The sequence below is a fragment of the Chiroxiphia lanceolata genome, chromosome 1, assembly GCF_009829145.1.
Source record: "Chiroxiphia lanceolata isolate bChiLan1 chromosome 1, bChiLan1.pri, whole genome shotgun sequence".
Taxonomy (NCBI): Eukaryota; Metazoa; Chordata; class Aves; order Passeriformes; family Pipridae; genus Chiroxiphia; species Chiroxiphia lanceolata.
The window spans coordinates 35,948,410-35,962,456 of NC_045637.1; the positions used below are offsets into that span (position 1 = coordinate 35,948,410).

Below are 14,047 nucleotides of genomic sequence, written 5' to 3' on the forward strand. Positions count from 1 at the left end.
TGGTTTTGACTTCCTTTTCTCATCAACAGATTGCTCTAGAAAATCTGTATGATTTCTTAGGCCCTGCAATAAATCTTACAGTAAGTTTTCACCTCTTTGGTAACGCAGCCTGTGTACCAGGGCTGAGCAGCAGTAGTTGACTTAACAGAGCAAGAGCTCCACCGTCAGGCCACTTGCCCACAGCAGAAAACAGCAGCCACATCCTCTTAACTTTATCCGTGGCTGTTACTCCATCAAAACACAGGTCACACTTGCGGTCCATCCCCAGTCCCAGCTACCTGAACATGGGACAGCTTTGCCAAGCCTCGGTCCTGCCTGGAGATGCTGAAGCATCTCACGTGACACATGTCAGTGTGAAACCCCCAGTCTAGGGGAAACCAGGGCTCCCAACCCCCTTGATACATCACCAATTTCCCTCGGATGGAGAACACAGCCTTCCCTGACCGCCAGCTAAGATCCAAAAGCAGGACATTTTAGAAAGGCCAGAGCATATTTATTGACAAGTATGTGTGTGAACAGAGCACGGGGCGGAAGGCTGCAAGCGACAGTCCCTTTCCACGCCTTAGAGGGCATCCCCAGCCCGTGCTGCACACTGTCCCTCATGCCTTCTTCCTCCTGCCGCCGCCGGTGCCACCGCCCGCGGGCTTCTGCTGCTGCTGCCGCCGGGCTCCGCTCTTCTTGCCGCTGCGGCCCGGCCGCTGCTGCCGGCGGCCGCGCTTGCCCCGCTGCGACTGCTTCTTGCCCTTGTGGGCGGCGGCCGCCTCGGCCTCCTCCTGGCGCATCTGCTTGTTGACAGCGCGGGTGATGTCCAGGACCGGCTTCTTGCTGCCCATGTCCCGCAGCAGCTCCAGCTGCCGGCTGCGCTCGGCCGCCAGGTTGCCCAGGAGCGGCTCGAAGCGGCGCTTTCTGCCGCCGCTGCGGGAGGGCGGCTCCGCTGGCTCCTTCGGCAGCCGCGGCTGGAAGCGGCCGAGTGAGGCGGTGGAGACGCGGGCGACGCGGGCGACCCGGCGCAGCTCCTCGCGGTCCTGGTGGCCGGTGGGGTGCAGGGGCGCGGCGGGCACGGCGCTCCCGGCGCGGTGGGCCCGGGCCAGGTTGCGCAGCCGGTTCAGCTCGTTGCGCGCCACCCGCTCCCGCTTCTCCCGCCGCAGCCGCGCGAACTGGTCCTCCTCGGGGTCGGCGCCCGCCGGCACCTCCGCCAGCCAGGCGCGGGCCGGGTCTCCGCCCGCTCGCCGGTAGCCCCAGCGCCGCCGCCACTCTTTGGCCTGCTCGTCCCACACCAGCGAGGTTTTCTTGCGGCGGCGGATGCCCTTCAGCCGCGCGAACTGCTCCCAGCGCGTCGGCGGCCGCGGCCGCGGCGGCGGCTTCTCCCGCGGCAGGCGGAAGGTGGGCTCGGGCAGCCGCGCCACCAGCGGCCCCCCGGCACCGCCGGCGCGCTCGGTCGGCAGCTCCCAGAGCCGGGACACCAGCAGCTGCGTGTTGTCGCGGGCCAGCGCCCGCAGCAGCGCCTCCCGCCGCGGGCCGGCCCCGCGCAGCGCCGCCGCCGCTGGAGGGGGGTTGCGGTCCAGCGCCAGCAAGTTACCCAAGTCGAACTCCAGCTCCAGCTCCTTCTCTACCGTGATGCTCCGCCGCTTCTCCGCCTCCTGCTCCTCGGCGGCCGCCAGCACCGCCTCGACCCGCACGGCCGCCATGCCGGCGGCGGCACCACGTGCGAGCGGCCCCGCCGGTGCCCCGGGAGCGCGGGGAAGCTCCTCCGGGTCAGAGCGCCGGAACCGCCGTGCCCGGAACAGCCCTGCCCGTGGGGGAGGGATCGGCGCAATGCCCGCCTGGAGATGTAGTTCTGAGGCGCGAGAGGCGCTGTGGGTCGCGGCCAGTCCCCACAGACCGTCCCGGGCTCTGCGCCCGCCGCTGCCGTGTCACCGCACCTTGGCGTCCCTGGCTTACGGGCAGGCGCTTCCTATCCCAGAATCGACTAGGCTGGGAAAGACCCCTGAGATCATCGAATCCAACCTATGATCGAACAACACGACCGTGCCACTAGACTATGGCACAAAGTGCCACGTCCAGTCTTTCCTTAAACACCTCCAGAAACGGTGAATCCACCACCTCCCTGGACAGTTCATTCCAATGATTAATTGCCCCTTCTGTGAAGAAATTCCTCCTAATGTTCAACCAGAACCTTCCCTGACAGTTTAAGCCTCTATCCTCTTGTCCTGTCACTGGTGTGGTAGAAGAGGCTAACCCCCACCTGGCTACAACCTCCTTTCGTGTTGTTGTAGGGAGCGATAAGGTCACCCCTGAGCCTCCTCCAGGCTGACAACCCCAGCTCCCTCAGCTGCTCCTTGGAGAACTTACCCTCTAGACCCTTCACTGATGGTATCACCAACGATACTCATGAATCCCCAGTTATACCCAGGCTGGGGCTGTGTGGGGGCTGTGGTGGCCCCAAACCCATCTCTCGCTGCCACCGCGAGTGGTGCTGAGGTGGAAAATGTGTGGGAAGAGACTGCAGGTGAGGGGAGACAATGCCAAAAGCATAGAGCTGGGACCATCAGAGAGCCAACAGGGCCCTGCAGCTTCCCCTACCTCTGCCTGCACTAGGGGTGTGCCATGACATCCGAACACTGAACAGGTCAGGGACTGCGACGCAGAAACGTACTTTACCTGTGGGTTTTGGTTGTGGTTTTTTTTCTTTCTTTCTTCCCTTCTTTTGCATATGATTATGTCTGACACTCCTTGCTGTAAAGCAGTGCCTGTAACTGCTCCTTGCAGGACCAGAATTCTAGTATTTTATTGCAGGATCCCAGAGACTGACACAAAGGTGTTCTCGCCGTGCAGAGAAGGTAGGGGAGGAATTTGGGAAGCAGTATCACCTGGCAGATGTCTCATCAGGCATAATTTCAAGTGAGGTGATCGGGTGATATGGTGTGCACCCAAAGGTCAGCTGAGTCAAAGATACCTCTGTGCTATTTTTAAACAAATGTGCTATGGAAGAATCCTTTTATAGCTATACAGTGATTTGGCTTGTATGGCTATGACATTTTGAACTGATCCCTGGTGCCTGAAAAACAAGTTCATGGTAGCACTTAACTTCATGGTAGCTGAGGGAAGTGATGAGAGTTTTTATACGAGGTACAGTTCTCTACTAAGTTATATCACATCTTTCCTTCATGTTAGTTTTGGAGTGATGGAAATGATTCTGAGTGTAATGCCACAGCAGTATTGTTGAAATGAAAAGAAAACGTAAGACGAAGACAAGTAGCTGATTCTCAAATTCTAATGGCTAGCATATAAAAACTTACCCTTTTTACTCTAACTATGATAATTTTCTTTTTTCCCCAAGTCAGCAGTTTTGAGCATGATTTGTATACTATGGAGCAGCAGAGTCCCTATGTATTTAAATCCAAGCCGGATGGCACAGACTATTTTCTCATTTACCACAAGATGGCATTGGACAATATTTTGTTCCCTAATTTGGACAGCTCATACTTTCACCTGGAATCGCAGATAAAATTCATTTTAAAGGCAGTTCTTTGAAGAGATGCATAAGCACTGTCTATATTCAGGCATAAATTTAAACTTTTGAACTGCAAGGTGCACTATTTCAGCAGTCTGGTTAATACCTTTAGGCTGATCCATGTACCCTCCTGTTTTATCCTTCTGCAGCTAACATCTTGGAGTTCTTTTGGTCTATATTTATACAAAGCCCAGGATGCTTCAGGTAAATGCCTGGGACTGAGAGGACATAAATGGTAGTGTCTATTGCACTTCCTAAGTTGCTTGAAGTGTTAATGATTATCACTGGAATAGCAGAAGGAGTGCATGCCAGGAATTGACCTTCTTGTTTTACCTGAAAACATGTAGAAGAATCTCAGAAGGTAAAAGCTACTTTCTGGAAACTGTTCTGTAGAACTGAATTTCAGCCTTTTTGTGCCTTCCAGAAATCTGCTCCTCAGAGCCAGAACGTGCTTTTGGCGTTTGCAGTTTGTGGTTTCATGGTGTGGTTGGGAAGGTGGTAGCTGGAAGAATATTTGAATGGATTTGTAACCCAAGATTTGTGAATAGTCATGGATATTTTGGGAAACTGTCCCATTCTGAGAAGGGACTTCTGAGATGCTCTCTATAGTGATCATAGCCACGCTTTGAGCTTGTACTCTCAGTTTAGAGCTGGGAATTACAAGCAGGCATACTGCTTATGTTAAGGGAAGAGGTGTGCGTGTACTGCTGCAAATTTGGGCTTTTCAAAAGATGAAATGGTGATACCAGTGTTGAACTATAGAAATGGCTTTTAGGAAATGAAGGCTCTCGTTATCTCATGTTTGTTCCAGGTTATTTAATGGACTTTTTCCGAAAGTTTTAAAAGAGTGAAATTTTAGAAAAGTTTATGTGTTTTGATCATCTCTGCTTTTGGGTTCCTGGGCTCCTTTTAGCATCTGAAACACTGCATTTCTCGAACTGCCTGTGAACTGGATTTGTAAGTGCTCAGCCGTAGGGCTTGAAAGCAGCTAACTGTGGACACTTACAATCTATAGATAAATAAACAATTTCATCATTGCTTTCCCTTTCCATGAGGTTCTTTATCTCTTTCGTATGAACAATAGTAATACATGTCATGGTGTATGCATATGTGTACATGCTTAATTCCTTAGTGTTTGCTTGTTTTCTTTACTGTGAGGTCACCAGACAGAATCTGGATGCTTTTGCAAAGTGCAGGTTTTCTTTAGGATAAAGAAAGCTGTAGAGTTTTAGTGGGTTTTTTTGTGTGGTTTTTTTTATTGTTGTTTTTGTTTTTGTTTGTTCGTTTGTTTTTTACCACATAAAAATTTTAACTGCATGAAAAACATAAGATGCCAGCATGTAATTTGAAGAAACACTTACCCAAAAGATTAATAGAAAATATAAGGCAAGATATGTGTGATGCACCAAAAGAACTACAACATCAACGTGATATACTGTCGGGTTTGTTTTTCTTTTGGAAAAGAATAAAGAATTAGGCTGCTTAAATTTATTTTTGCAGTTTCTGTTCAGCTGGGCTACAGCTTTAAGTTTAAGTTTGATAGGAGCTGCTCTAATGTACAGGATTAATGTCTCACTGTTAGTGATACCATTAACTTAGATTTACTCTTCAAACTTTTGCCAATTACCTCTGGATGGCAGTAGATGTAGTTATAAGATGATTCAACCAATTCATAAGCCTGCTGCGAGGATTGTTATGAAGAACACTTTTATCAGGAAAACTCAAAGTGCTGATAATTTTGGCAAATAGTAGAAAGTGCCCTTAAAATATCCGCACTATCTCCAAATCATTGCCTTCCACTGACTTTGTTCAGTACACTTTGAAGTAAAAATCTATGTTGTAGGATTTCTTCATATAAGGGAGAAGTTATTTGCTCACTGAAGCTAAATTAAGGGCATCAGTTTATGAACCTATTTGCTTCCTAATACATTTTTTTACCCCTGTAGCATCTATTTCAGCATGTGTCTTATTTTCTGGGACATATAAGTGACTTTTCAGCCCAAATAATGAACAAGAAGAATGCAAATTTGGCTAAACAAAGACTCTTTCCTAGTCACTAGTTCATATAATGTGAAAAAAACTGTCTTTAAGGAATAAAAAAATTGCAAATACTTTAGGCACCATCTTTTATAAAATATGAGAATTTACTTCAGCAGTATAACAAAAGTACAGCTGGCAGTCACAGTTTTTCCTATTAGAAGAGTTAAATTACTCATTACAGATAGTGGGGTCATTCCTTCTCAGGGTTTCACTACTGTAAGGCCTTACTAGGAATCTGGTAAAGGACACGCTTAAGTCTAAGCAAATTCTTTTGATGTTGATAATATTATCTATGCTCACGTGCTTAAAAACCATTCTGGTTGGTTTGTAAATGGGCAGATTTTCTGTCTGAAGATTTAGTGTGATTATAGCAGAATGCTGAATTTGTGAAAAAAATGTGCAGATAAAACTCAGGAGGCTGTAGCTCTAGTTTCAAAACATAGGACTGGGTATTTGGGAATGTAGTTACTAAGCAGAGCCTGATTTTTGGTGCAGAAACCAGAACATAGATAGCTGGTGAGATAGCAGGGAGATTTGGATGACTGCAGGCACTGTGGAAAGTGATGGGTTGTCCATAATCTATTTTCATCATTTGACTGGCTGTGACTGTGTGGTTTCACTGAACTGATTTTGGGTAAACAAAACAAAGCTAAGCTAATTTGAGGCCTTCCAAGTGCTTGATGCCTATCTTGCTATGCATTAGGGAATCAGACTGAGAACAGATTGTGATGTGGTTTCCTTTTTTTTTTATGAGCTATACAGTGACCTGATTTTTTTTTTTGAGAAAGTTTTCTTGTAGCATGGTCTTAATATTAGAAGTACCAGCAATGGTGTGGCTAAGTTTTGTTGGGCGTTTTCTAGGATAATTTAAAGAACAGAGTGAGAACTTTATCAGACAGTGATGGAAAGAATGGCAACATAGTAACACATTCTTTTTCTAGGGTCAGTCCTTCTTATCACCTGTCTAGAGTAGACCTACTTTTTGGCATAAGATTACTTCTACAAGTTAAAAAAAAAGCCAGTGAACGCATTTCCTTCTTTTAGAACAAATCTGTCATGCACAGAGATTTGCCCTTGATTAAGTCTGCACTTGGAACCAGAAGAACAAAACCGGTTCCTCCGTTCTTGGATTGGGTTCATGGTTGGAAGTATCTCCGACACTGGGAATGAGATGGAACATGTAAATCTTTATCCTTGATACAAAAGATGTGTCATAGTCATTACTGACTTTTATTGACAGAGGGACACAATGCAAATCAAATGGAGCAGGAGGTTCAATGCTGTCCATCTGAGAGAAGGGTAAATGTATGTCTGCTGAAAATGACCATGTCAGTTCCTATATTCGAATGCTTCTGTGAGTCAGAAATAATCCATTTCCCAGCAGTGACTTTACTGGGACATGTTTTCAGCAGAAAACCTCAGCCTTTTATGTGCAAGTACAAATACTCCATGGGTGTGACTAAACCTATGCAGATAACAGCGTTCACGGGTGCAAGAGAGACCTAAATATTGATTTTGGTAAAACAAAAAAGATGAGACCTGATCTCACAGCAAGACAATGCAACGCATTCAGGACCATGATTGTTCAGAGACTTATTGAAGAACTTTGAACCTGAGCGTAGGCATAGATCCAAGCATCATTTCATACTCATACCACAACCATTTCACACACCACAACTGCCTTAATCTTCTCCCAGCCTTTTCTGGATGACATGGAGGTGTATGCTGACGTGCTGCTTGCCAAAGGTTTCTTCAAAGCCTTGGCACTACTTGACAGCAAGAAAAAGGCTCCCCAAACACAGTTTTGTAACCTTTTATCCTCCACATTTCCATTCATCTGTGGGGCTGGTCTGTTAGGATGGAATTTTGTCCACAATGACTTTTCAGACTATTTTAGTCTTAAAGTTACATTAAAGACTTCAAAGTCTTGGTAACACACTTTTAGTTGACAGTTATCAATGAAATGGGAAAGAAGTATTGGTTTAGATCTTTTTGTACACAGAAATATGGCACTTTTCAGGTTCAATCCAAGATGTTAGGGAGGTTTTCAACCACATGTAACCACAGGTGACTCATGTAAGACAAGAATCGTCTATAAACTTGTATGAGCTTCTACCTGTATTGTGGTTCAGAATAAATTAGGGGAAATTCTGTTAAACAAATATTTTTCATTTTGAATGTCATACAGCCTAAGGCTGTAACTCTACATCATTACCCAGTGACGACAGATTTGGTTAAAATAGTTCTTATGCTGAAAAAGAAGTCCTAGAGATTACCATAGTCATTTCACATATTTTAGACCATGCTTGCAGGGTAGCTGAATCAGCATAGCTTCTGGGGTGGAGTGGGAGCATGAATTCGGGGCTAGGCATTTGAGAGGGAACAACAATCTTTCAAACTGGTTTTGTCCCTGAGAGAATTAACCACAGCTTGACTCACAATCATGGATGCCTTCCCTTGGAGAAACAATCATGATTTGTGTCTACAGCAGCCTACCAAACCTCTTCATGAAGAAGTCTGTCTTGTAAAGGTGGCTTAACTGCTCATGTAGCATCAGAGATCTCCCATAACTGCTCGTATAGCAACCGGAACTCACAGCTTGGTGTGTTAAGGGAAACTGGCAGCAATTTGCTGTTACCTTACTATAACATACTATAAACTAAACCAGTTGCTAAATTGGTTTTTCAGTCATTCCTGTGAAGGGTTTTGGGAGCATCTCAGAGGAGTGGGGTGGGGATAGCTGGAAGCAAGAATGACGTTGGCCTTCACGAGGTAACCTCCCTGCTGCTGCTGCTGCTACTGCTGAATCACAGCCCTCAGAGCTGGGGTTTGAAATCCCTGTCCTAATCTGCAGTCAGAGCTCTAGGGTCCTCAGAGGGGATGAGATTCTCTGAGCTACTAAGAGCCTCCCTCATGCCGCCACAAACCCAAATCAGCTGTTCTTGTACAGTGCATCGTTATTCCTCTAGTTTTCTGCAGAGTGTCTCTGTTTATCAGCTGCTGCATTACAAGAAAAAGGTCAAAATGGGATACAATCTCAGTTTCCAGAATCCTTCTTCAGGCACCATGGGAACTGCTCAATCTGTAATTTTTCTGAATTACTGAGGAAATTTTAAAGCAGGGGCAGGACAATTTTGTGTGTAGCAGTAATTAGGAGCAATAAAATGAAAATAATTATTTTCACACAATAAATGAAAGGGACAAACTAAAAGATTTGCTTCTTTAGCCAAGGGTACACGAACAGTTTAATCCACCATACTGTTAAGCAGGTTTAAAACCTGCAGATTTCTCATACAGGTCATATTCAGTCTGCCTCTGGGACTACCTGTTAGTGTGAGGTGCTGTACGGAAATAGGAGCTTTTGCTGGGCTGCTCTTTGTTACTCCTTTCTCTGTAGTATTTACAGGGCCAAGCACTTGCATTCTCTAGTGCCCCAAATATCCCTGATTCTGACAAAGGGCACCTTCCTTTTCTCTTGAAGGTGATTTAACACTACCTACTCTCTGAGCTTCTGAATACTTGCCTTGCTGCATCCAGAGCACATCATCTGGAGTGCCTCAGAGGTGCTCCATGTAACCCATCACCTGGATCCTTGTTTCCCTCTCATCACTTTCATTCCCTTCTGTTGTTCTTCCTTCTTCACTGCATTAAAGCAGATGTAGAGTCATAGAATAGTTTGGGTTTGAAGGGACCCCTAAAGGCCATCTAGTCCAACCTGCCTGCAGTGAGCAGGGACATATTCCACTCGATCTCCAAGGCCTGTTAATTCTAATGAGTTTACTTACTTGCTCCTGTATTTGAAGCTGTTCTTCATAGTCTATGCTCTACTCTGATCATGTCCATTAATATTTCTAACTATTTCTGTGATACACCAGCCTTGAATGACCATGATTTTTGAAGAAATCTTGCTGCAGCCTACAGCCTGTCTCCAGACTAGTTTGTTGGTGGACAGAACAGCCATTTGCAGTGCTCTGGTGCGTCAGAGCATGTGTTTCTGGTGCAGGTTTACAGAGCACTTCTGGGGACCTGGAAAAAGTACCTACTAAATTGTGTGAGTAAGCCAGACTTAACTTTCCTATAATGCACTGATAATAAATGGCACAATAAGTGTGAATGGTGTGGTAAGTGTGAGAAACAGGTGTTGGTAAATTTCAGAAAAGGCTGATGGTAAGTTTGAGTCGTAAATTAAGCTTATGACTCAACTCTTTCTGATGTTACCAGTCAATTAAAGGATCATGGAAAATCCCAGCTGCACATTTGCTGTGGACAGTGTTATGTATTGAAAAGCAATTGTTTTTCACTCACTTGCTAAGGCCTTTCCTGAGTTTTGTATCCTACACCAATGAAACAGACAACTACAATCAGAGAGAGTAGATGAAAGAAGAGGAAAGCTACATGGAAAAATACTTTATAAATGCATTTTAGAGGATCAGTAGGGAAGAAGGAGGTGAGCAACATCTCTTTAAATGAATGGTTTGAATGATTGCAGCTTTTCCTTCACTCCAATTTACTCAAGCTGTGCAAAACAGCTCTAGATAAAGCATATTCTCATTATGTTTTTGCTGATTAGAGAAAGAAAAAACCCAACTCTGTCGGTGGTTTAGGTCTGGACTGAGGATATTCACAGATCTTGGGAGATATTCTTGTTCAGGCTATGGATTACTATGATGGAAGCATCTGACACTAAGTCTGTGTCTTCTAAATAAACTAAAAAATTTGAACAAAACCAAAAGTAGATGGATGCTGTCAAACATCCTATTAGATAAAAAGGGTTGGGTTTGGATTGGAAATTTGAAGATTTGTGTTCATCATCTCAATGGATTTAGCAGTGGTCTTCAAGGTGGCACGAAATCTTTGTTTTACATATAGGAAAAACGCACTTCAACTGCAAAATTGAGTGCTGTCCTCTGGGAAAAAAATTGATCTTGCTTTTTTGTACCTTCACATTTGAGTTTGCGTTTTGAGTTTGTATTTTCTGTGTGAATTACACTAGTTTAAAATTGTATATATATAAAAAGGAAACTATCTTTGTAAACCTGTTTTCCTACCACCCTTCAGCTAGCTACTTTTGTTTTTCAAGCTAGTCACTTGTGTTTTCCTTTGTTTGGATTTTGACGTTTAAACCAAGGCAGACCATATTAAACATGAATTGAAAAACCTAATGAACTGAAGCCTTGTTCTCCTTTTTTTTTACAAACCCACTTTTTTTCTAATGTAGATGTGCTGAGATGTGATCAGACAGGAGTTGGTTTCATTATAATTTTGGAAAATTCAACAGATTGTTGCAAACTTGCTCTTTGCAAAATGCCCAGATGTACAAATCCTCGAAGTCCCTTGAAATACTCCTTTGTTCTGCTGTTTTTCAGGGTGTATATACAGTAGCATAACAGCAACTGTCAAGGAAAAGTTGCTTTCACATTATGCTTCTGTCTGAAAATGGGTGGCATGATAGATCTTTCAGGGTCCAGAAGATACACTTTAAGTTTAAATGCATAGCAAACTTTTGCTATAACAGCAGTAAAAGCACATCAGCGTTTTACCATTTCCATTAGATAGAGAAGAGCAAAATTTAGCTGGATTTTCTCCGTGTTTTGAGCAGTGAGTGGGGCTTGCCAAGATAATGAGAGCTAATGCTAGATGAGAGCTGTTCAGACAAACCAAAATACGCTGACTGCTACCATGCTTCATGTCTCTGATTCATCTTTAGCTAAACTAGGTGGGAAAACTCTTGTTTGCAGCCTGATCCAGGAAGGTACTCAGGTACATAGTCCTACTGATTTAAGGATTTGAAGTGAAATATGTATTTAACTGCGAGTTTTGAAAGAGAAATCCTCCAATAATGTACTTCACTGAGCACAAAATTGTAAAGCCCTGCATTCTCACCGTGCTATCAAAATGAAGGAGTGCAGGCACCAACAGAACATGGATTGTGGGATGTATGTTTTGTTTCAATGTACATGTCTTATGGGAAGTGCCTCACAAAGAAATTTTGTGTATTTATTCTCAGTGTGAAGCTATCCCTGCAACTTTGGGAGTTTCTCAATGAAATTGTTCTGTGGTAACATTAGTACAATAGAGCCCTTGTGTAACTGCTGGCCATGTACATCACTTTATAAGAACTGACAAATCAAAGGCCAAATAATACGTTAATTACCTCTTGTAGAAACACAAGTGCTGTTGTGACCTTTTTCTGTGTGGTACAAGCTATTTTTTTGCAGTGTCTAAGAGCAGTTATTTAAATTCATTATGAAAGCCGTGTGGGACCTGATCCAGAGAGCTCTTACAAACCAAATTCTCTCATTGCTACTGTACAGGTCTACAACCTGATCCTTGGCAGATGTGACTTGGCATTTCCTTGAGTTACATCAGCTTTGCCAGCTATCTGAGCCTGCTTTTGTGCACACACTGTCAGTGAGACTAATTAGAAGGCCACAGCTTTACAGCATCCAGCCAGAGAGTTGCTCTGTTTTGTTTGTTTCTGAAGGTATACAGTTAGGGCACAGTTAGATATACAAGGATGTTACTAATTGTCTGAGTGTCTGCAAGATACAGGTGGATACCCTCAGAGGGCATAATTAAGTTAAACTGTTGAAAAGGGTATGGAAGGGGAAAAAATCATGCAGATGCTGCAAACAATTAATAACATCCTTGTAACTTGCATTACACATACCCACACAGGGACTATGAATGAGACCTCAGCAAGGCAGCTTTTCCCAACTGTTCCCTACAGTTCCCTGAGATTTTTTAAGGTTTCCCCAAGAGAACATGTTGGTGTTTCTGGGCTGGGAGGATTGCATCAAGAATTCAAAAATCACACACTTGCAGCACTGAAAATGGTAAGGACCTCCAGAAGTTTCAGTGATGATAATTGTGCCTCTAACCCATCTTCATTTGTGGTTGGTCCTCCAAACTTTTTATTCTTATTGCTGTCTCTGGAAGCTTTCTTAGAGAAAGCCTACATCTTTCTTTGGCTTTGATGCCCCAAATGAACATCAGTAACATACCTCCCAGGTCTTGCCAATGGCCTTCCTTCCTTCCTTCTAGTGCCCCAAAGTGTAAGAATGGCTTTTTTTTTCCCCAGCACCACAGACTTGATTCATATACAGCTCATGAAACAGTATAACATCATCTTGTGCACAACTGATGCCTAATGAGAGGCACCCCTTTCTAAAATATAATACAACACACAGTATAATATAGTACAGTACACAGCCAGTCCACATTAAATTAAATTGAAAACAGTAAACTGAGCATCTCAATAACATATTAACTCTTGCAGTCCTGACCTGTATGAGATGACTAAGACCTCATGGAACATAACCAGTATTAATTTTTTGTTGTTGTACTTCCATCATATAGATGAATAGAAGAATATTAAACATGTAGAGCAAGTGAAGAGCAAGATAGCAAACAGAGCTAAGTGAACCCATCTGAATTGTTCACTCAGAAGTGAAACTGGGAGAGAACTGGGAGAAAGGGCTGTAAAGCTTCAGAATTTTCTATGGTGCTGCCTAGAAATGCCAGGCGAACGATCCCTTTGGCTGCCACAAACAGTGAGTTCCATAGTACTGGTGGTGATCAACAACACTTTTTTGTGGAAACCTGAAGTAGACTAAAAAATTCTCAATGAAGACATTCTGAAATGTCAAGAATCTTGCAACTGACAACAGAATGTCACTTGGGAAAAAGCCCATCTTGACACCAAAGCAGATGGCGGATAAGACAATTCAGTACTATGTCACGTAGCTGTACAATCAAGCAAAATCATACAAATTTGACCAGCTACCAGCCTAATCAGTATGATTAATAATTTATCTTCTAACATATCACCAGGTGAAAACAGGGTACGGGATACTCATCTATCATGAATAGTTGGAAGTGGCAGGACCTAATGAAAAACTGTGCTCTGTTCCTTTTTATAAATTCAGAATTGATACTGGAGCTGTCTTTCAAGATGAAGGCCTAAACTGTCAGAGTTTAAAAAGGGTGCATAAACAAAATCCTGTATGTTCTAACTCTACAAAGCGTGCAGCCATTTAAACATGGACAACTGCTGCTCAACTCATCTAATCAAGATTTCTCTACTCTGTTTTCACAGTCATACAGTCTGGTGGATTTGAATAGATTTATTTGTTTTTCACTTTTGTGTAAATTCAATGGGAATTGGGATCCTGAAACAGGAGTGAAAATTTATGTGCAATGGCCTGATTCTCATTTAGTCAGACATCATTTTGCACTTCTCTAACTGTGTAACAGAATTGTGAAACAAATATGAATGTAATCTATGTAGTAAATGAGATGCAAAATAGGTTTTGTATCAGAAAGCATCAAGGCTGAAAATGGTTTTAGTTCTTAGGACTAGAGCATAGATTAATTAATTTCTACTCGCATATGCAGTTTTGTGATGAACCAAAATTTGACTGGAGGCCTGGAGGCAGTTAGAATTAGAAATTTGTGGATTTACATACTCAGAAACTTAGTGTAAAAAGAAAA

At 43.7% G+C, this 14,047-nt stretch overlaps 1 protein-coding gene across 1 annotated transcript; it reads right to left on the reverse strand.

Moving 5' to 3' along the window:
* Nucleotides 1-471: 471 nt before the first annotated feature.
* RRS1 (ribosome biogenesis regulator 1 homolog) lies at nucleotides 472-1,743 on the reverse strand. The gene has a single exon (XM_032693955.1). It carries the CDS (start codon nucleotides 1,686-1,688, stop codon nucleotides 600-602), a length of 1,089 nt encoding a protein of 362 aa, XP_032549846.1. The 5' UTR covers nucleotides 1,689-1,743; the 3' UTR covers nucleotides 472-599.
* Between the last annotated feature and the right edge of the window lie 12,304 nt (nucleotides 1,744-14,047).

Coding starts and splice junctions, on each gene's coding strand:
- RRS1 (XM_032693955.1), bottom strand. CDS start 1,688: ATGGCGGCCGTGCGGGTCGAGGCGGTGCTGGCGGCCGCCGAGGAGCAG.